We start from the raw sequence: 23,332 nt of genomic DNA on the forward strand, positions 1-23,332 counted from the left end.
GATATGATTCATGCATTTGTATTCCAGAAATTAATACAAGTGTATTGCAATTGTCTGCCCTCATTTAATCCTTGAAACAAAAAACAAAACAAAAAACCCCAAGAACTTTAGAAATTCTCATGTACTGATCTACGCTGTAGCCAGCTGGTTTTCTCTGTAACACAATCACCCTGTGTTTCACAAGGAGAAATATGATCAGCACCCCACAAAAATTAACAAGTACAAAATGTGGCCTTAAATCCTGTGTGTTAGTGTGTGTGTGTGTGTGTGTGTGTGTGTGTATGTGTGTTCATTCTTTAAAATGAGTGTGCACAAGCTGAAAATAAAACAATGCTCACAGTGTGGTATAAAGTAACCCTACGGAAAAGAAGTGATATGTTAAATGTGTAAAAGGGGCTGAGGTGTTGGAAAAGCAAGTTTGATTTTGAAAACCACTCACCCCCGAGGCAAGGACTACCTTAAGGGAACTGAAGGCAGACATTTGACTTTAAGGAAGTTGTGTATATCTGACAAGCAAATAGCACAGCTTTGCTAAAATCATCTTTGACTAATATCATTAAACATGAGACCTCTATTTGGCCTGCACGGTTTGCTGGGACTTATGAACATGGGATTCTTTACTGCCATTCTAAATATCCTGATGCTGAAGTACTCTCTGGGCTTCCTGAGTGCCCAGGGGACTTTTCTGGGCTCTGAATTAACCATAAACATCACACATTTTCATAAAATCCAATCACCAAAAAGAAACTGACCAAGATCCTGGCTTCATTAAGAGGAATGCTTTTTTTCTTTTTCTTTTTTTTTGTCCCCCCACAGGCTGAGAAACATCATCAATATTATCCTTTCAGAGAGCAGGCATTATCGCCTCATCTGGGTCTGAGTTTGAAGTCTCTATTAGGCTTCTTCTTGCAACTTCTTGTATGTCATTGCTGGAACAAAAGTGATCTCCATGTTCTAGGATACCTCTAAAAGTCCTTCCTTTATCAATTGCCCCGACGAAGCCCTCCCCCACCCACCCCCCTTTATATACACAAGTAGAAACCAGCTATGGTGAGGACAGAGAGATGCAAGAGTTAAATGTGACAGATGGCTGAAAAATATTCAGAACCCAACACATCAAGCAGGCCTGGGGGTTGGTCAGCTTAGAGGGTGAGTGCATAAGCCAACACACATTATCTTTCTTTTTTCTGTTTTCTTTTTTACTAAACATTAAATTATTTCTTAGGAAATAAAAAGCTATTTACATTTTAGTTATATACAACCAGCCAACTCTAGCCTCGCTATTGACATGCACGAGGCTGGGTCTCCTGGGTAAAGGTATGCACACTTTCTACTGCCATCTCCACTCCTCCTGCAATCAAACTGGGAAGGGTTTTGTGTGGGATGTGTTGGGGAGAGAGAGTGTTGGTGACCAGGTGGGGGAATAGGCAGTTAATAGAATAATGGACCCAACTTAAAAGAAAAAAAAACATGGAGGGAGGGAAGGGGAGAGATCACACAAGGAAAAGGAGAGTCTTTGCTTTACCAATGGCAGAATAAAGCAAGGGAGCTGTGGAAGGTGCATCCTTGGCCCTTAGCAAAAAAATACAGCCATTTTTTCCTTCTGTCTCATTTTTATCAGCTAAGAATGCCTCTTTCTTCCAAAGCTAAACATCTGCTTGATATTTTATGAGGGGGCCCTTGGTAAATAAAAGGTTAAAAAAGACATTTTTCATTTTTCCATAATAATAATAATAATAAGAGTAGTAGTCTTCATCAAAAATAAAAGTTCAGCAAGGTGGTTGACCATGTGGCTTCTTGGTACTAAACACTGGTACAGTTGGGAATCTCCTTTGTGCTTTCGCTGTTTGCGATGGTGGCAATGCCTCCTAGAGGGGAGAGAAGACACAGAGAGGCAAAAGGAAAGGAGTTAATAAGTTCTGCAAGCATGGTGACCTTAGTGTCATTCACTGCTGAGTTCTAAGCCATCTGAAAAAGTTGCATGGGAAGTATTTAAATAGGGTTCCTGCTTATTCTTCTCAGCTCTCTGACTTACTCATAGTGCGCATCTGCTGTCTTCCACACCAGGACATATGGAGAATCAATATGGTGACTGCCATGGTACACCCTACTGGGACTGGAAGCCACAGATGACATGTAGTAAATACTCACCATGTGGCCGGCATTGTGCTAACGAGACAGTGTCAATTATCACGCTTGCAGAACTGACTCTAAATATGCTTATAGAAATTGAATAAACCCTCAGATATTCTTTTCATCTCACAGTAAATAACGAATAAATATAGGGGTCAGGAGTTTGGCCTAGTGGTAGAGTGCTTGCCTAGCATGCACAAAGACCCAGGTTTGACCACATACATAGGAAAAAGCCAGAAGTGGTGCTATGGCTCAAGTGGTAGAGCTCTGGACCTGAGAAAGACCAAGCACAGTGCTCAGGCCCTGAGTTCAAGGCCCAGGACTGGCCAAAAAAAACTAATAAATATAAATAAAAACACAATAAGTACTAATTGGCCCAAAGATGTTACTGAGGTCTGCATTCCTATGACTGTAATTAAGGACACAGAATTATTTTTCTTTATAGCAAAAGATAAAAAGATTAAACACTAATGGGCAGTTGATTTCCTTCCTCCCCTATGACAACTCTAGATCTTACAATGTTAATGATGTTCAAAAGGGAAAAACAAATCGGCCAACCTCATGTGGCCTCAGTTGGACATAAGTTTGACTGTGTCACTAAAGCCAGTAGTTTCCTTTGAGGCTTCTTAGTCCGATGCTATCTGTTGGACAGGGCATATGAACTATTACTGGAAGGCTTAGAGGACAGAGAAGTCCAAGTTTGGTCACACAGACACACATACCTATAACCCGCGTGTCCAGCTCTTTGTCTAGCAGCTCTTCAGGCTCGGTGAAGTCACTGAGTGTGATTTTGGGAGCATTTTCACTTTGGCTCACTGACCCAATCATTTCCTGTTCTTTGTCATGTTGTACTTGGGCATAGATGTTAATCCAGGGGATTTTCCTACATGGGGTAGGAACAAAATCAGCGTAAGAACATAGGACAGGTTAAATGGGAAGCATTGGAAATCCTTGGCGATATATGGAGGAACAGTTCTCAACAAAAATTCAGCTGGTCATGGTGGCTCACAAATATAGTCCCAGTACTAAGCAAGGCAGAGGCAGGAAGTTCAGAGTTTCAAAACAGCCTGGGTACAAAACGAGTCTCAAGAAGGAAGGAAAGATAAAAGGAAGGGAGGGAGGGAGGGAGGGAGGGAGGAAGGAAGGAAGGAAGGAAGGAAGGAAGGAAGGAAGGAAGGAAGGAAGCAAGCAAGCAAGCAACTAAAAGGCCAATGTGAGGGGATAGTATAGATCACTTGAAGGCCCTTTGGCCAACACAAAGGTATCTACCAGACTGAGATGCTCTGTGAAAATAAAACCCACAGAACTCCCTGAGGAAGCATTCTCATCGGCTCCTGCAGTGAAAACTAAGCAAGCATAAATGAAAGACAATGGACTTTAAGATGCAAAATTGTGCATAATGAAAGAAGATGATATGCTTTTCTAGGGTTGCATCAATTTAATCAATTCACATGGGCTTCTGTTATCAATGGCCAAGAAATAATTGACTCAACCATTGCTTGAATTTTCAGAGAAACCCCCATATGCCATGCATCTTAAAGAGTCTGGATTTAGTCTTTTCATCTGTTGAATGGGGACAACAGTAACTCCATATTAGAATTATTGAGAGTATCAAACAAAGAATCAGAAGAAGCTAAATAACGTAAAGATACAAAAGGACTAGGTTTGAAAATGCAAGGCAGATGAGGTTAGGGTTGGAAGAAAGGGCCAGTTTAGACTAAAGTATCCTTAGGGCATTCATCTCCTGACTCATCTTCCTTCTCTCCTGTTCCACGGACTCCGGCTTCCTGTACATCCCTCTAGTCCAATACTTCTCAAGAGGTATTGGGGGCCACACCACCGTCCTCAGTCAGTGACATCTTCACTTATTTACAGACCTGGAATGGATGAGCTGAAATTTTACTTGTTTTGGTTTTTTTGTCAGTCATGGGGCTTGCATTCTGGGCCTGGGTGCTGTCCCTGAATTCCTCAGCTCAAGGCTATGGCCCAAGCCCTAGACCCATAGCCCCACTTCCCGTTTTCTAGTGATTAATTGGAGATAAGAGTTTTAGGGTCTTTAGTGCCCAGGCTGCTTTGAACTGCAGTTCTCAGATCTCAGCTTCCTGAGTAGCTAGGATTACAGGAGTGAGCCACCATGCATGGCAAGATTTTACTTTTCAACCAAGCAGTCGGGTCATCCACTGGTGAGCTAGAGGCCAAAACTTTACACTGCAAGAACACTAAAGCTATTCCTTATGGGAGGACTTGGCTTTGCACCAACTGTTCTTCCATATGTAACAGAACTTCCTCTATTCTTCCCATACTGGACTTTCATTCCTATGGTTTAGAATTTTATTTATATTTCTGAGTGGCCTCCCCTAACCATATATTTAAAACATTCCCCGTTTTATAGATGTAATTATTGTATAGTATTTACAAAAAATGTCAATAAGGTTTCTGTTCCACAAACAATGCTTATTGGCTTGCTCTCTTTCTTCTACCAAAATGGGAAGCTTCCTGCAGACAAGACATTTTCTATTCCCATCATTACAGAATCAGCGCAGTCCTTGAAACATGGTTTGTGTGCATTAAGTATCTGTAGAATAAATTACTCAAAGCCTATGTTCTTATTTTCCTATAATCTTCAGTGAAAAAGATTATTCTTTTTTAAGGTTGGAATTTCACATTCAGAGGCTACTCCTCTTCATTAGTTGATGGAAAACTTGGACCAGAGTCTGTTGAGAAGCCAATTATTGGCACAGAAAGCCTAAGAACTTGGGACATCTAATGGCAACCCCACCTACAGCATTTCTTGTGTTTCTAAAGAAGAATCTAACACTAACCAGGCATATTCTCAGAATTTATATTCTTTGTCCCACATCAATCACAAATGAGACAAAATATGGGGCCTTAAAAAGATTTTCCAGTTGTTAACACTGAAGGAAAACCCTGAAAATAGATTTAAAACAAGCAGAAGTTTCTCTTTCCTTTAAGTTCAGTTTTGATGTCTTTAATGTTTGCTTTCCAACATGAAAAGAGGCTTCACCATGATTCCTACTGATTCTACCTAGTTTAATATACTTTGAAAGGTTCAAATGAGTGAAATGTGTGTGAGGCAGGAAACCACAGCCTCTATCAATGTGTAGACTTAAAAATTCATGCTGGCTCTGATCTGGATATAGATATAGTCTAATGACTTCGATTCTTTCTAATCATAAAAGTACATATTACTCGTGGATTTGGGGATCAGCTGCAATATTTATTAGAATCTGGGGGGTAATCAAACTATTGCCAGGCATACAAGCTTGTGCATTACCTCCCATTTCTGCTTGGCTTAGGTACCTATGAGGTTTTGGGAGAATTATCTTTCACAGTGATGGTTCACTTTATTTCAGCCTCTGAAAAACATGTCTAAAAATAGATACAGTTTCATCTTGGTTTTTTTTTACATAGATGGTCGGAAGGGACTGAATTTTATAAGTTGCAGCATTGTAAAAAGCTGTCAAGTTGCTTTTCATTTTTAATACATCTCTTTGTAGGACTTTTGAGGATCAAAGTCAATTCTGAACTCTATTTTAGCATAAAAAGATCAAAGGCTATGTCTTGGGCCACACATTCACAGAGGTTTAAATAAGAACAATGAGATGGATAGGTTCAAGTCTCTTTAAAAAATCAAGAAAGAAAACAAAAAAAAAACAACTGTAGTGTATGCTCACTTCCTCTACCTATGAAGATGGTTGAAGTCTGGGAGAGCAAAGTAGACTTTGAACTATACTAAAAACACTGCTGGGAAAAATGAATGGGAAAAAATCGGAAAGACTCTCAATTTTGATTTTGTAGTATAATTAGAAAAGGCAGGCCTACCTACAAGATTTCACTAGGTATTTCTCAGTACATAAGTTATCTAACAATGATTTTTAATTATTTTCCTAAAACATCATGAAATAGAGATCAGTATCCAATAGCAAAATGTAATATGAAAGGGAGAGTGGTATTTGAGATATTTGGGAACTATCAAAATTCTCTTTCTCCTAAATGGATAAATAGGAAGATGGTTTTCAATGCCTAGAACCTAATAGTCACTCAGTAAATGAAGACATGTATGCTTAAAGTACTTAATGCTGACAGTTAGAGAGGAAAGCTGGTTGTAAAGCTCAACATAGCCAGTAATTTAGGAAAAGAAAGAAAGAAAGAGAGAAAAAGGGGGGGAGGAAGGAAGGAAGGAAGGAAGGAAGGAAGGAAGGAAGGAAGGAAGGAAAGAAAGAAGGTAAGAAGGAGAGAGGGAGGGAGAGAGGGAGGGAAGTGAAGGGGGAGGGAGGAAGAAAGAAAAGAAAGCAAATTCAATTAGATGGTGCTCCTCAATACAGTTACTTAGATAGGTATAGCTACTTAAAATTCAATTAATCAAAATAGAAATTAAAAATTCAGTTCTCCATTTTAATGATTGCAGAAAATTATATTGGATAGCAATAAAAAATGCAAAGGTCACTCAGTGCATCCAGTGATTAGAAAGTTCCCTTTATGGCTGGGAGTTTTTCCTGTGGGTAGAGTGTTTGTCTAGCATCCACGAAGATCCTGGTTAGATTCCTTGGTACCACATACATAGCAAAAGCCAGAAATGGTGCTGTGGCTCAAGTGGTAGAGCTCTAGCCTTGAGAAAGCCCAAGGACAATGCTCAGGCCCTGAGTTCAAGACCCATGACTGGCAAAAAAAAGACCTTCCTGCTGCAATCTGGCTTTCTTCACATAGCCACCATTAGGTTCTGCATGATTGAAAGAATAAGAGTCCGAATAACATTGTACATACCACAAAACTGAGAAAACCAAGGGCAGGGGTAGATGGAAGTGAGGGTGAAGATTTTGAAAAGATGTGGTTATGTGTACATAAATTGCTTTGTTAAATGTCAGGAAATTCAATAAATAACTCAAGAATTAAGGAAAGCGGGGGAAAGGATAGGGTGGGAAAGGTGGGTAAGAATATTAAAAGGGTGTCAGTGATCAAAAAGCATTGCATTCCTAAACTGCTCTGTTGACTGGCAACTCCTTTATACAACTACCTAAAGGAAACTATATACAAATACATATATGCATATATCTGTATTAAAATGCTTCATGGTGATTAGACCAACAAGATGTGGTATTTATACAGAATGGAACTCTATCCTGCCATCAGAAAGAATGACATCGCCCCATTTGTAAGGAAATGGAAAGACTTGGGAAAAATCATATTAAGTGAAGTAAGCCAGACCCAAAGAAACATGGGCTAAATGGTTTCCCTCATTTGTAATAATTAGTACACATCTAGGACTCTCCTAGCAGAGGATTACAATAGCTCAAAACCTAGATACACAAGGTCATATAAGCTGAGGCTAAATGAAAGGACCTCCACGATATGGAAACAAGAGCTATATAATGTGTGATTGTTGTTCTTAATGTACTATGTTATTTCTCATCTCTTTTGTTGGCCCTTGGTTATCCCATATTGTTACAGTATCTTACCTTGCTATCTGGTATATTGTATATACCATTATTTGCTTATTTGAAATAGGAAAGGGAAGGGGGGAAACAAGATGAGGGGAGGGGGTAGGGGGAGGAAAATGGGAACAAAAACATTAGAAGGGGTATTAATGTGTGTGAAGTAATGCAACTTCTATCTGGTGAATATAACTCTAACCCTTCTATTAATTACAATAAAAAATTTAATGTGAAAAATGCTTCATGGGCTTTCCTACTCAGTTTGGCTTTGAACCAGGATCCTCAGATTTCAGTCTCCTGAGTGGCTAGGATTACAACTAGAATTACAAGTGTGAACCACAAGCACCCAGGTAGACAATTATTTTTAATTTTTAATTAATTATATTATAATTTGAAATGACCACTTTCCATTTTCCCAGAAAAACTCAATAATTGAATAATTTTGAATACCTGTTCATCATCTTTCAATATCTGTTATTTCATTGTTTACATTTTTGTATATACCATATCACATGCAATTCAAAATTATTAAGCTGATGCTTAATATTAAATACTTATGCCCTTATGAAAGTAAAAAACACAGTAATACTTGAAATAAAATCTGCATAGTTTTTATTTAAAAACATAAAACCACATGACTCAACAGACTCTCAACCTAAGAGCTAAAGTTCTGGGAGGATAGTTCAGGAGAAGGAGCTAGAAAAGTAAAGGTTAATTGATAGATGACTATTGTTTACATGGTATGATTGCCATTGATCCACTATAGAGACATAGAAAGGGCTGGCTAATAACTGAGTACCATAAAAGTGGAAGAATATAGCAATGCTATTAGCTGGCATGGATTCTTGCATTAAAGTGCAAAAATTTAGAGATCGTTATAATATAAGCTGAATGCCTAGGGACTTTAACAGCACTTATGAATAACCAGAAACTTCCCATCCCAGGATGGTCTTGCTTTACTTTGGAGATAAGTCACACACACACACACACACACACACACACACACACACACACACACACATACACACACACTGAGAGAGACAGAGAGAGACAGAGAGAGAGAGAAAGAGAGAGGAGAGAGAGAGAGAGAGAGAGAGAGAGAGAGAGAGAGAGAGAGAGAGAGAGAGAGAGAGCTTTTTGAAGAACTTCTAATAGCTCTTGCACTCACTCAGTAACCATAAATTTATAAAGATAGAGGTCTTAAGTTTAATTTACTTGATCTTCAATTCCCAGCAATCATCAGGGTTTTCCAAAATCGAACCTGCATGGGTGAATTTTCATTTTATGTAATTGAAGTACCTCTACAAATAAGAATTGGCATAAACAGATATTTCCTACTTCTCTAATTGTGAAACAAGGCCTTTTCTTATTTCAAAGTGATCAGAGACTGGTTGGTTACCCCACCTTAACTTAAAAGGACATGAACTCACATCCAGGTCTGTAAGATGACTAGAAGATGTCACTCTTTCTTAGTGGGTGTGGGAGGCTATGGAAGCAGTAATGTAAAAACTGGCCATTTTAATTGGAAAGTACATTAGAGGAGAGCCATAGGTAAGGATAGGTAGAATAAATAATGTTTGCTATTTGCTTTCCAAATTCACAAGGAATAAGTTAACCCCAGGGTCTAGAAAGACTATCAGAGGTACCCTATGCTTTAAAAAAAAATCACCCAACAACAACTATATCACTAGCATGATTTCAGAAAATCTAGTATGTGCCTCTTTATGACACAAAGGGATTTCTGGAGAACAGAAAGGATAACATTATAGCTTCCTTGATTATTTAGTTGGTGGCAGGTAGAGCTATTATGATATTTGAATTGTACAACAAACTTCCAGACTATTTTTGTTTTCCTCATTTTACAGATGAGGAACCTAAGGCAGAGAGAAGCAAACACAATCATCCAAGGATATGAATTCTAATAACTAAGAGTTGATTTGACTTCAAGAGTTCATATTCTCAGGCAGTCCACTTCCTGGGAGAAGTATTTATATAATTTGAATATGAATTCAGAATTATTGATTTCAATGTCATCCTTTTGGTAAGTAGCCTGTTATAACAGCAGCCCTCCTGAGGACTTCCAACCTTATTTCTGAATACATGCAGGCTTTGTTTTTCCTGATCATTTTCCTTCAGACCCAGGAAAAGAGGGAGAGAGATGAAGGTTGGACATAAATCATGCAAATTAAACTGAGATATTGGTTTGCTACAATGGAAGGGAAGAAAGTAGATGTGTGTGTGAGAGAAAGAGAAAAACATTCAGCTGCATTTTCTCTGTTTAATACCGTTGAACAGGTGTTGATCTGTATGAAAGGACTTCATGAAGATCCCTGAATATCTGTGACCTAAATTCAAATGAGATTGAAAATATTTTACACTTCTCTTGCAGATTTTAGAATGTATTTCTTACGCACAGCTTTCATTTTCCTAATGGATTACTGCTACAGATTGGATAGGGGTCAGCTTCTTACACTCATTTATTCTCTGACCCTCACACATTCCTATTTTTCCTCTCATGACAATGATAGGTCCGAAGAGACCTAAGATCACATTCTTGGAAACGAGTTGGGGAAAGTGGTTGTGGGAAAACTCATCTGCAAAAACGCCAGTCCTGGGAGTAACACTTACCTTTTAAACTTGTAGATCAAAAACACAGCCAAGCCAACAAACACCACTGATAAGAGCATCAGCATGGCGGAGCTGCTGTGTCCAGCACTGGAATCCACCAATGGAGCTAGAACAGGAAAACAGACATGCTTAATTAGAAATTAGTTGCTGGAGAAATGGAGCCAACTGGTTCACAACCCAATTTCCAGTTTCCAATTTCTCTGTCTGCAATGTAGGAACAGGAAGCTTGTCTTCCATGTTGAATATTCAATATTACAGGAATGTCAATTCCTCCGCTATGCATTTGGAAAACTTTGTCTTGGTATAAGTGGAAAATGCATGGCTCAGGATGGGGGTACACGATGATCTGGATGTTCTCTCAGCCTTCCTGACAATGTGGTCGCTTCCTAGAAGCTTTGGGTTAAGTATTAGCAATGTTCTACTCTCCTCTACCATCTGGTAAAAATGCCCGAAGATAGGGGCATTCAGAACTTTTGAAAATCTTGCATTAATAAAAACCCATTAAAGCAAATAGACTCTCCCAGAAACAGAAAGGGAGAGCCACAAGTCAATGTCTAATGGGTCATGGACATTATTTTTTCCTTTCATAATTTGACCACCTAGATCTGATTTATGTTTCTACTTATACTTATCTATCTTTAAAACTGGGTTTTTAATATTTGCTGATCTGACTTCCCAAAAAAGTTTCATGGATTCAGGCAATCAAACAAATTGAAAAAGCCCAAGTAATTACCCAGTACCATCTCAACTGTTGTGAATAAAAATAAATAAATACATACACAAGCTAAGTGCATGTCATTTTTCCCAACTACCCCCCCTAGTAAAAATCTTCCTGCTGTCCCCTCATGACACCTCTAGGAAGACATAAGCTTTCTGTGTTGTCACTACAAATAGGAGCCCTGTATTAGACCATTCTTACACATTTATGGAAAAAAAATTGGTGATGATCTCCCTTTTCTCTCCAGGATAACAGATTTTCATACCCATTTCCCCACAATCCCCAAGAGGCACTCACCCAATGTCAGCTGTGTGACATACACAATGACCTGGACTCCTGGCTTCAGTTCAAACTGGACCAAGTTTTGGTTGAGAGCATTAAACAATGTCTCTACAATCTGCAAAAGAAGCAAGAGGCTGCATGGAAAGATGATGAGGCTCCTTTATCAGCCAACCAACAACAAATGACCGCCTTGATAGCAGGGACCAAGATATCAGAACATTCTTATCCACTTGGTTTTCCCACCCAATTGAGCCACAGGAGCCCAAGGAATTAGCTGGTATTATTTGTTTTGATGGGGGTGGGGGAAGAATGAGCTATAAAGAGCCACATCTATCTCTTTCAGAGCGGGAACAGACATGAGTAATTCATTCAGTTCCTAGCTCAGAGCTCTTTCATCCCTGCCTTGATAACCTAAGACCTGTTGTGGTTCCAACGAAAGAAAGTCAACTCATCATTAGCTCTTTAATCTGATCAAGTAACTCACCCAGGGTGAGGAACCCCCTGCCAGGATTAAAGCAGGCAAGAGAGCCCAACCCACTCCTCTATATTTTCTATCTTTGAGACAATGGCAGGCAAACATCAAAGCAGAAACTGTCTGTGCAGTATTTTTTTTATGGGATAATTCTTCCTCTTTACTTTTCCCCAGCAAGTCTCAGAACACATAACATCGATTTAATCACTCTGTAATTCCCACATGAAAGCTGAGGCAGTCTTAGGCTGTTGTCCCTAACTCTTATCTCACTGTACTCGCCTTAATATCACAGCTGCTATTCATCTCCATAATTACCTATTTATCTAAACAGATGGATATTATGGCTTCCGAACAGAGTCCAAGCACCATACCACTTGCTACTTCAGAATAAGGATGTTTGGGGAAAGGGATGTGCATGGAGAAGCAGGATTTATTCCTGGCAAACTTCCACATGCCAACCCGGACACACAGCGAGCTCTTTTCTTGTCCCAGATTGGCTGACTGTGGTGGCAGTTGTAGACTGCACGTGGATATGGGGATGGTGACAGCTAGGGCAGGTGAACACCAGGGTATGTGCACAATTGTTATCCACACAGGGGCAAACAGGTTTGATTCTTGTCTACTCTCAGCAGCCTTGTCGTCATTCCTCTCCACTTATCCAGACTTAACATCATGGGAATGTGGGGGGAAGGGGACAGAGGGGACAGACAGTAGGACCCCAGTAGGAGCATCCATCCTGTGATGGGCAGAAACAGCACACAGCCTCCTCTGTTTCCTCTCTGGGTTTGTGCCAATCAGTGGAACTCTATGCCCATTTCATAAGGATAGTAAATCACACTCCCTCCCCAACATGGAAATACTGTCACTTTAGTCAAAGCAAGATAAGGCAATCCATGTCTTTCCAAAGAAGCCTGTTTAAAAGCAGTTCATTTTCGCTCTTGAAGCAGAATTTAAATTGGCCAGGATTTTTAGCTCCCCTCCCCACCCGACATTCTCTTCCCTTCGGAAGGAATCCTTGAAAGGGAGAAGACTTGATCAAGGTTCAAGAATGCCAGTCACTGGAATAAGGAATGCCAAAGTAGTCTTCCTTCCATGACCCTAACTGCTCACAGTTCTTAGCCTTTGTGTTGGTTGTGGGTCAAGATGAGTGTTCTTCACAATCCTGGGTGCTGGGCCAAGAGCCCCGGGCTGACAGGTGAAAGAGCAAAACTGAGGGCCTTTTGAGGTGAGAACAACTCCATTTCCGCTCATAATGTGGGCTTATGGGCAAATTTCCTTCACTTACTTCTTCCAAGTCCCCCTCGTGCCCTTTCCTCCTCTCCGTCAGATTCCTGGGTGGGAGAATGAAGAGCTCTGCTGACGTGGGGAGGCCAGGAAACACAGCCACAAGGATCTGCTCTTCCGGGACACTGGTTACCTGTCAGACGTTTAGAAGAAAGAGTGAGGGGCTGCAGAGCCCATCTTCCCCCAGAAGCAAGTAGCAGAGGGAGCACACAAGCATGGATGTCATGCAACATTCTCTTTTATTTTATTTAATATTTGTAGCGTTGTACGGATTTAGGTAGCATTTAACATATGTAGCATTTATTTAATGTATGTAGCATTTTAGGCACAGGCTCCAGTGAACATGTGGGTTTCCTTCCCCTTTTCCCCTACAGTTGCAAGGGTAAAGATTCGTAAACTCCCTCTGCTCTTACATACATTTTCACTGATTGCAAATGATTTCCAACACATTATTTGCTGGGAGCATTTGCAATAGTTCCTAAGATGCTTTTCCATTTTTTCCGTAGTGAGGGCTAGAGTCTCTGACTAAAACACAAATAGATTGGCTGCAACTAGGGATAAGTAGTGACAAATATACAGGGGAAAATGCAAATTTAGAAACACAGCGGAGATGTCCTTGTTTTCAAGGATTAAAGTTGAGTTTGGGGTTTGGGTTTGTTGCTAATATCGCAGTAGCTATATTGAAGGACATTCTCTCATTTGTTGCTGGAAGCACTATGGTTTGATAAATCGCCAGGTGGTTTTCCAAAAACTTCCTTTATGGCAATAAAAATATTCATATTCTTCATTTAGTAACTGTAACTGGGTGAATTAGTCTTAATGACCGGATCCAAATTAGAGGAAAAACCATAGACAGGAGAGATTTAAAAAAAACATATTATTTAGAATAGTAAACAGGTAAAACTTAAATATTTATAAAATATTTAAAATACCAATATGATCACCTTGTAGACAATACTAACTGTAAAATGGTGCCAAGTACCATAAAGTAATGCAGAAATTGCTTAGGATGGCTGCATTCTGGTATATTTCTTTATATTCCTTTGGTTACAACTCTAAAAGTACAAATGCATGAGAAAAATCAAATACTGAAAATTAAGAGGCTGATATTATGAGTACATTTTTCTGTTTTTTTCTTTCCCTTCCTCCCTCCTTTCTTTCCCTCTTCCTTCCTTCCTTCCTTCCTTCCTTCCTTCCTTCCTTCCTTCCCTCCCTCCCTCCATCCCTCCTTCCTTCTCTCCCTCCTTCCCTTCTTCCTCCCTCCCTCCCTCCCTCCCTCCCTCCTTCCCTTCTTCCTTCCTTCCTTCCTTCCTTCCTTCCTTCCTTCCTTCCTTCCATCTTGTTTTCTTTTCTTTCTGGTGCAAGTTCTGGGGCTTGAACTCAGGCCCTGGGCACTGTCCCTGAGCTTTTTTGCTCAAGTGTAGTGCTCTACCACTTGAACAAGAGTTCTACTTCTGACTCTTTGAAAGTTCATAAGAGATAAGAGTTTCATGGAACTGCCCAGGCTGGCTTTGAACTGTGATCCTCAGATCTCAACTTCCTAATCAGCTAGGCTTACAAGCGGAAGACATCAGCACCTGGTTCCCTTCCCTTCCTTTTTCTTCCCTTCCTTCCCTTCCTGGTTTGAAATTTTCTATTCTTGAGTTTTTTTCTTTTATATTAAAAAAAATACTTGGCTTCTGTCTAAAGGTAAATTCTTGAATAAATAATTTAATAAAATAGGTGAACGTAAAGTGAGTTTTCCCCACGGTTTATACTTTCCTGTGTTGACGAGAGATCTTCTTTCCACAACACCGCCTCTTCTGTCAGTACTAACATGGTAGATTTTGTAGCATAACTAGAATAATGCTTCATCCAAGGAGCGTCACTTGAGTCCTCCCTATACGGGCAAGCACCTTCTCCCTTTCAGAAGCCCTCCTGAGATCCTCCTGAAAACCCTGGCCTCTCCATGTTAGGATCATGGATCTCATTCACACAACTCCTGGTCATTTCTGTGACTGGTTTTGATCGTGCATCTCCCAGGCTCTCCTGAGAGTTTTTGTAGCTACCCCCCTGTGCTAGAAGAAGCTTGGCAGAAGAGGAAGTCAGCAAATAGCTGCAGAAATGGGTAAAAGTGGAAAAGTAGTTGTTTCCCATTTTCTCAGCTCTGTTTCCTATTTGGAACTAGGCTTAGAGATCAGAGTGAACGCTCAGGGATGTGATAAAGAAAAGAGAGGCTTGCCAGACTGCATGAAAGTACAAAGTGGCTGTCAGAAGCCTACAAGGTCCACCAACCAAGGAAACGTCCTCCTGCAATCTCAGTGTCCTACTGGGAGGCAAGATTGCTGGAAATCTCACTGAACAGTGCATGGCGAAGGGAGACTTTATCCCTACCTGTCAGAGGCAGTAAGACTCAGGAGTAGAGGATAAGAAAGAAAATACAGAAAAATCACCCAACGAGATAAAAGGAGAAGACCCCACCAAGACCTTGGTTTGTGTCACCCTTCGTTTCAGTGAAAAATAATCACAGGGAGTGATAGACATTTGAGTAGACCTTAGAACTGGTTATCAGGCTTCATTTAATCTTGTCCAAAGGAGCAATGCAAGTAGTTTGCCTTTCTGAGATTTACAGCCTGGTCATGGACTGACATAGCTGACTGTTATTATTTAGAAATGGCTTATCATAATCAACTTGAAAATTCATGTGCTTTAAGGACTCTGGCATACAAAATACATCCTGCATGTTATGCTCAACAACATAGTACAGTATATGCATTTGGCTCCTTCCCTTACAATTCTTGTATTTGATTCCTAACCACCAATGTGATTGGTCATAGAAGGAGAGACCTCTGGAAGATGGTTAGGTCATAGGGTGGAGCTCTCAGAATTGGGATTACAGCTCTTATTAAAGAGGCCCCCGAGAACTGCTCTGCCCTCCATCTACCAGGTAAATACACTATAAGAAAAGTTCACCTATGAATCAGAAAACAGGCTATGATCAGATATCAAATCTGCCAGTGCCTTGATCTTGGACTTTTCATTCCCCATACCTGTGAGCAATAGATTTATGTGTTGTTTCTATGCCCCCTAGCCTGCGACCTCTTGTTATGGCAAGTCAGAATAGACTGAATGTGGGCACAGCAATCTCATTTTCATTTCTTTCCAGGAACAATTTTGGACTAATCTTTTTTTTTTAAATCAAAACATTTGAAGTTCCCAGTATTGTTACCTACAGCAGTGCTCGTGTATTTTCTGCTTCCTTACGGTCACCCCCCTCTCCAGGTTTTTCTTCTCTGCCTTGGGACATACCAGCAGTCATTACTTTCCTCGCCCTGATGAGGAAGCCTTATGATCTCCACAGTTCCAGCTCTCAAGTCCAGCTTGAACTGCCTTTCAGATAATTGTTTTCAATGTCCCCAGTTGTTTTTTCCTAATTATCTTGCCTATGTTCCAAACCTCTATAATAAACCAAGCCATGGCTGTGATCTAAGCATAGTTCTTCTGTCTTCACCTTGCTTAATAGCAAGGCCATCTTCTGCCTATTCTTGGTATCAAAAAGCTTCTTACTTGCCTCTCACCTGCGTTGTTTGAATTAGCCAGCATCTCTGGAGCTCAACATCTTATTGTCCTTTGATTCTTTTCTTTGAGGATCTCACTGTCCCTCCACACTTCTAATTGGATGGATATCCTTTTAATTAAATACCTTTTGTGAAGTCTCCCCCACCTTTGTAACTCCCTATCTCAATAGCCTTTCCCTTGTATTTTCCCAGTTAAACCAAACAGCATTTTATACTCACTGCCTGTAGTGTAAGATACTCAGTCCCTTTATGATCTGACCTAACTCTTTAGCCACATTCTTTCCTTATAAGATATACACTGGCTGCACAAAACTCTGCCATTTCCCAAGTGTGTTGTACTCTTAGAGCAGTTTCTGGCTGCTTAGAAGATAGTATACCTCTCTGTTAACTGAAATATACCCTTGCAAACTACAGGTCAAATATCCCCTCCTAAACCATCCCAATAGTTCAACAAGAGTGAACTGATTTCCCAGGTTGTACCAAGCTTGCATTTCTCTGGCTGGGGTGAAGCACGCTTTTCTCCATGCTCCTTGGAGATGCAGGCGATGCCACCATAACACCACTAATTGCACTGTAGACTTATTTCTACATTTGAGTTGACCATGTTTTATTCATTATTATAGTCTACTGCATAGTTCTTACAACTGTTAACAAAAGCCTTTTACATTCTCAAAAGCACATTTGACCGTGGGTTAAACATATAGCTTTCTTCCTTTTGTGGAAGTCTCTGTTTCCTAGTCGAAAGCTTTCTGAGTGCTGTATGTGGCCAATTATAATCTGCCATATCTAAGTATGTGTTAAGAAGACACTATTCATGGCTGAAGAACCAGGTGCATGATAGTAGTATGGATTCAAGGAAAGGAACACTCCTTACTCAACTGGAATTGTCAACCCTTTGTCTCAGAAATATTTGAGATAAGCAATGGGATGATTTCATCTTCAAACACTGGACTGGATGAATTTTTTTACCCCTTCCCTCTCCTCTTTGTTCCTCTCCTTTTTCCCTTCTTCATTTTTCCCTCCCTCCCTTCTTTCCTCCTTCCCTTCTTTTCCTCCTTTCCTCCTTTTCCTCCCTCCCTCCTTCGCTCCCTCCCTTCCTTTCTTCCTTCCTTCCTGTGGGGCCTCCTAGCTGGTGGTATAGAAGCCCAGGTTGCTATCTGTGCTTCCATGACTGTGTGCCTAAAGGCATGTACACTCCTGGCCACCCTCAGTGATGTGGGCAGTCCAGAATCGGAGGGCCCTGGCTGCTTCCGCCTTGAGTAGGAGCTCCTGGAAACTCCCAGTAAGTGGGGCTGTCTCAGGACACCATTGTCCGATGATTGCATCAGAAAGGTCCCTATTTGCTGCTGGTCTGAGATGGCAGCCATTGCATGATCTGTATTGAAGCAAGCACTTTTTTTTTTTAAATAAAGTTAGATCTGCATCTGGAGTCTGTGCTCCTGGAATTATTCGTGGGCCCTGTCACCACTTCACGCCCCGCCCAGATAGCCAAGAAGGATCCCAATGACTGCACCTTCCATCCTTCCATCTCTTTACTTCCTTCCTTCCGTTATTCCTTCCTTCCTTTATTCCTTCCTTTCTTTCCTTTTTTTTTCTTTTTTGCCATTCATGGAGCTTAAACTTAAGACCTGGGTGTTGTCCCTGAGCCTCTTTTTGCTTAAGATTTGCATTCTACCACCCAAACTACAAAGCCATTCTGGCTTTTTTCTAAGTAGTTTATTGGAGATAAGTCTCACAGAGATTCCTACCTAGGCTGGCTTCAAACCATGATCCTCAGATCTCAGCTAGGATTCCAGACTTGAGCCACAGACACCTGGCCCTTCCTTCCTTCCTTCCTTCCTTCCTTCCTTCCTTCCTTCCTTCCTTCCTTCCTTCCTTCCTCTCTTCTTTCTTTCCTTGCGTCTTTTCCTTCCTTCCATTCTTTTTCTCTTTTCCTTTCCTTCTTTCCTTCCTTCTTTTCCTTTTTCCCCCTTCTTTCTTAACATAGAAATCAGAAATAAATAACCCTTAACTACCTGTAGAAATGCTTTTATCCAGGAAAATGTACTTTTATCCACACTATCTAGCTGATTTTTCTTTGTTCACAGAGTCTTAAATAATCAATAGTCAACTTACTTTAACTAGAGCTCGCTTGATGACATTGCCAATATCTTGCCTCCATTCAGGAATGTCAGGATTATGGTAATCCAGATTAGGAGAGAAAGACAGGAGCTGAGATTGGAAGTATTCTGCAAGGAGACAGAATGTGGGAGTGAGGCTGGCAGAGTGAGATGAGACAGTGTGTGAGGCCTTCCACTAAGCCTTACAGCTCTCTTGTCAGAAGGCTACAGACACAATTCCTTGCTTTCAGCCTACTTGATGAATTTTGAAATGAAATAGAATGTGCTGATTAGAAGCTGATGTGTGCTCCTTTGAGTGTCCTTAGTTTTTTGGATTTTAAACATTTTTTTCCTGTAGAAAACATACTATCTGGAAAGAAACATAACCAGGAAACTCCAAGGCAAATATGTGTAGGTAATGATCTACCCCTTTGGGGTAAAACCACCCCAGAGCTCTAACAGTTTGTGCATGGCTGGGTTGAAGGTTTGTACACTTCTTTCTTAAATTTCTTTGTTGTTACTTTAAAATGTGCCTCAGTAGGAGAGCAAGTGGTCCCTGGGTTGATTGTAAGACGGTGCTCCACTGTTGATCTGGTTGGTGAGGGCACAAGGTATGTACTTGTTGGTAATGCATGAAGCCAATAGAAATTGGACATTTTCCAGAATCAAAGTTACACATTTATAAAACTGTTTACTTAAAAAATACAATACCAATTGACCAATACAGAACCTGAGTGCCAAGTTGGCAAAGACGTAGCAAAAAAAAAAAGGTTACCTGGGTAAAACAGAATATGAGTTGGCTCAAAGGCTCACCTGTCTGAGTACAACTTTCTAGAAAGCTATAGTGATTGAGTCTATGTCTAGAAACCTGCAGCAGGCTCAGTGGACTGGCAGAAGAGTCATTAATCCCATTTAAATTAAACTTAGTAAGGAAGAATGGCTTTGCTGAGACTGTGAACAGAACAGGAATTGTGTTATCACTTCCTCCTGCTTTTCTTTAAGGTTTTAGCCTTCAAAGGCAGGGACCATGACTCTTTTTGCTTTGGGGAACCACTCATTTCCATCTCACAAAGTAGAGGCTAAACTCGCATTGCAGACGCATGGATCTAGCAGCTACGATCACCTTACCAGATCAACACAAAATACATGTCTCAAAACTGTGAATCACAATAGATTGTGATGCAGACACACCACTGGGGCTTGCATGTAACTCTGTGATCAAATTCCTTTATAATATGGATCCTCTATCCAGGAGCGAGGAAGGAGGTATACTTGAATTTGGACCTCTATTATTTTTCTCGCAGCTTGGTTGCCCCTAGGGTGAGTGGAGGGAGCTGACTGGATAGACAGGGAGGAGGCCACAATGGGTCATTTTTAGTGCTCACCATGAACGGCGATATCTTTTGTGTCCTGGATAAGGGCATTCCCAGCAGCCACCTGCACAGTGATGGTGTTGGTTCCCTCTGTGAAGAAGGTGAAGGAGACGCTGCTGTCCAAGGTGATAAGTGGCTGCAAGAAGGACAACAGCAACACCCATTTTAGTCCTCAGTGGGCATCCCAGCTCCTTCCTCTCCTGCTCATCTCACCAGGCTGTCACTCTGCATAGTTTAGACCCCAAGGGATCCCACCTCAAAAAGAAAAATAGAACACAAGAATTCTGTAAAGCTTACAGATGAAATGCAGTGGTTTCTCCAGAAGGTAGAGAGAGGATGAGTCCATTTAAGAATTAATAAAATTTGAGGATTCATAGATTGGATCAAGGGGGTTATGAATACATTTTTAATCAATGAATTTCAAACACCGTGCTAAATACTGGGAAATGGTATGACTAGACACTCTAGATTTAGGTATACTGTCTTTCATATAATGGAGTGTGTGTGTGTTGGATTCATCATTCTGTTGACTCTTCTTTGTATTACACATAAATATATATATAGTCATGTTCCTTCAAAGTTTTCCTTGGAAATTGTAATCTTGGTCAAAGCTAATGAATTTTGGAAAGAAGAGAGAAGTCACACCTTGAAATTGAAATTATTTAAAATCCTCTTAAAGTCCAGGGCCTTTAAATTTTCCTAAATTTTGGGAGGTTAGAAATAATGCTAGGAGATTGATCTAAGGCAAGTGATCAAAATGTGAGAACTACAATATACAGAGGAATAATGTAACTGGTGAAGGAGCATAGAGCTACTCTTTAGGAGAGTGAATCTAGGTTAAGCCTATGAGGCTCTTGCATGACTGAAATGCCTTTCTAGCTCATAATTCTGGACTGGACCTCTGAAATAATAATTCAATTTTGCTTTTTGTTCTAAAATCTTACAGCTCTTTTTTATGAACAGACTGATGATTAGAGTTGGGCATCTTAAGAGATATACCTGAAGCTTCAGATGCCTGTCCTTGGACTTTCTCAAGGCTATCAGTCTACCACTTGAGCCTCAGCACCACTTTCGGCTTTTTGCTATGGATGTGGTACCGAGGAATCGAACCCGGGTCTTCGTGCATGCTAGGCAAGCACTTTACCACTAGGCCAAACTCCCGGCCCCAATGCTTCCCCATTCTATGGCTCAATGAGAGTAGACAAAAATTTAAGTTCCTCTGAAGTAGAGAGGGGATACACATGTCTGCCCCCACATCATAATGATGCTCTTGCAGTTTAGAGTCCTGTGGTGAAAAGTATGTTCATGTCAAGTTGAGCTCAGCACAGTGCATCTGCCAAGGCCAAGAAATGAAAGAATCACATGAACACAAAGGCTTGTGCCGTTTCTCATGTGACTAAGACAATGGCTGCAGACTCCTTCACTGTTAGTATTCTAATGAATGATGTATGGCCGAGTCTGTCCCCATTCTGGCTTTCTTCTTCCCCTTCTTCTAAATGAAAGGCTTCGGTTAGAAAAATCTGTGAGGACTTATTGAGTTGTTAGATCGAAGGGGTTAGCAAATGGCTTTAGACATTACTTCCAGGTTCCCACGGGTCAACATATTAAGTATTATGTGTCTGAAGGCTTTCAGATGCTTCATTAATTTGGTTATGTTCTTTCAAATTAAAATACCTCAAATCCTCTAGCAGAATGGCTAAAAGAACTACAAACCATGTTGAAGATGCTGAAACAATTAGAACTGTCACACAATGTGAGTAGGAATGAAAAATACTACCAGTATTTAAGAAAAAGTGTGGCTTGAATCAAAAGCCCTTTGCAAAGTGGTTAGACTATCATGTAGTTTATGATTTAGCCATTACTGTCCTAGGAATTTAATCAAGAGAAAACACATGCTTGTGAATAATAAAAGAAATATTCAAGTGGGGTACCAGTGACTCATGCCTGTAATCCTATCTACTCAAGGAGGCTGAGATCTTAGAATCATGGTTTGAAGTTATCATGACCAAGAAAATCTGTGAGACTCTTATCTCTAATTAACTATCAGGAAGCCAGAAGTGGAGCTGTTAAGTTGTAGACCACTGATCTTGAGCAATATGAGTTCAAACCCTAGAGGACAGACAGACAGACAGACAGACAGACAGACAGACACACACACACACACACACACACACACACACACACAAATGTTTGGATGTTCAGAGAAAATCTTAAACAGGAAAGAAATTTATCAGTAGGAAAATAAACAGTAATATTTAAATATAATAAATACAAAAGAACAAATATTAACATAAACATTGACATAAGTAGCATACTTATTGTATGTATGATATATATCACATATATATACATAAGATGTATATATATTTACATATGTATGCCATATATGTGTATATATATAAATCATCAAACAAGGAGTGGTAAAATAAGCAAATTTGTAGTGTATGGTTACTTTTTATGAGGTTCTAGAAAGGCAAATCTAATCTATATGATTTAAAAAGTAGTGCAAACTGATTGAAAAAGAACAGTTAAGTGGAAACTTTCTGGTATGATAGTAATATGATATATCGATAGGAGTTTGCTTTATACAGGTGAATGCCTCTGTCCAACTCAGTAACCATACACTGTAGATTTATGCATTCTATCACAGATACATTTTATATCCCGATAGACAAAATAGTGTCAAGACTGGATGAGCAATGATTAGATTTGCATGCTGAATCTTTTAGAGCAAAGTGTATTTCTGAAATACACTTTGAATTGAATCAAAACAACCAAAGAATTGATTGATAGATGGATAGAACCAACAGAGTAAATGCATGTTCTTTGAAAAAATGTTCTTCATATTTTCATATACCTCTGAAATTTTTCATAGTAAAATGCTAGGAGAAAAATTTATAAAATGCATACAATGTGTGCTTTTCTTCATGACCGCTAGAGTGACTCCCTCTGCTGTGACAGTACCCTTCTGGTTCACGTTGCTACCTTTAGCTTTCTCTCATCCTGTCCTGCCTCTTACTGCCAGACCTCTTCCTATCTTACTAGTTTTCACTTTGGGAAACCTGCATTACTTCCTTGTCCTTCTCCTCTGAGCTTAGTTAGATGTAGAGTCATCTCCTCTCTTCAGGATAGTCACTTGATCAACCCTCAGGTGGTTGTACTATGCTGGCCCCTGCAGCTCTTCTGAGCGGTATACAATCCCAGTCTCCGCAGATCTTATCTGGTTGCTTCCCTAGGAGTTTAGGGCCAAGTGAGAGTGAAGAGCTGCAGGACAAGGAAAATGCTATCTGAGATGGGAGAATGTACACTATTCTGCTAGCCAGTCAGGGCACA

The 23,332-nt window shown here is 40.2% G+C and overlaps 1 protein-coding gene across 1 annotated transcript in view; it reads right to left on the reverse strand.

Moving 5' to 3' along the window:
- Positions 1-1,478: 1,478 nt before the first annotated feature.
- The window catches only part of Sorcs3 (sortilin related VPS10 domain containing receptor 3), a 380,666-nt gene continuing 358,812 nt past the window's right edge, over positions 1,479-23,332 (reverse strand). Inside the window, exons 21-27 of the mRNA XM_090345517.1 lie at positions 20,012-20,135; positions 18,643-18,755; positions 12,972-13,103; positions 11,230-11,329; positions 10,215-10,320; positions 2,856-3,016; positions 1,479-1,868 (exon numbers count right to left, since the gene is read on the reverse strand). Coding sequence (XP_090201643.1) covers positions 1,804-1,868; positions 2,856-3,016; positions 10,215-10,320; positions 11,230-11,329; positions 12,972-13,103; positions 18,643-18,755; positions 20,012-20,135 — 801 coding nt within the window. The 3' untranslated portion in view covers positions 1,479-1,803. The remainder of the gene's footprint in view (positions 1,869-2,855; positions 3,017-10,214; positions 10,321-11,229; positions 11,330-12,971; positions 13,104-18,642; positions 18,756-20,011; positions 20,136-23,332) is intronic.

Source organism: Megascapheus bottae, chromosome 15, assembly GCF_031878675.1.
Source record: "Megascapheus bottae isolate mThoBot1 chromosome 15, mThoBot2.hap1, whole genome shotgun sequence".
In the NCBI taxonomy this organism is placed as follows: domain Eukaryota; kingdom Metazoa; phylum Chordata; class Mammalia; order Rodentia; family Geomyidae; genus Megascapheus; species Megascapheus bottae.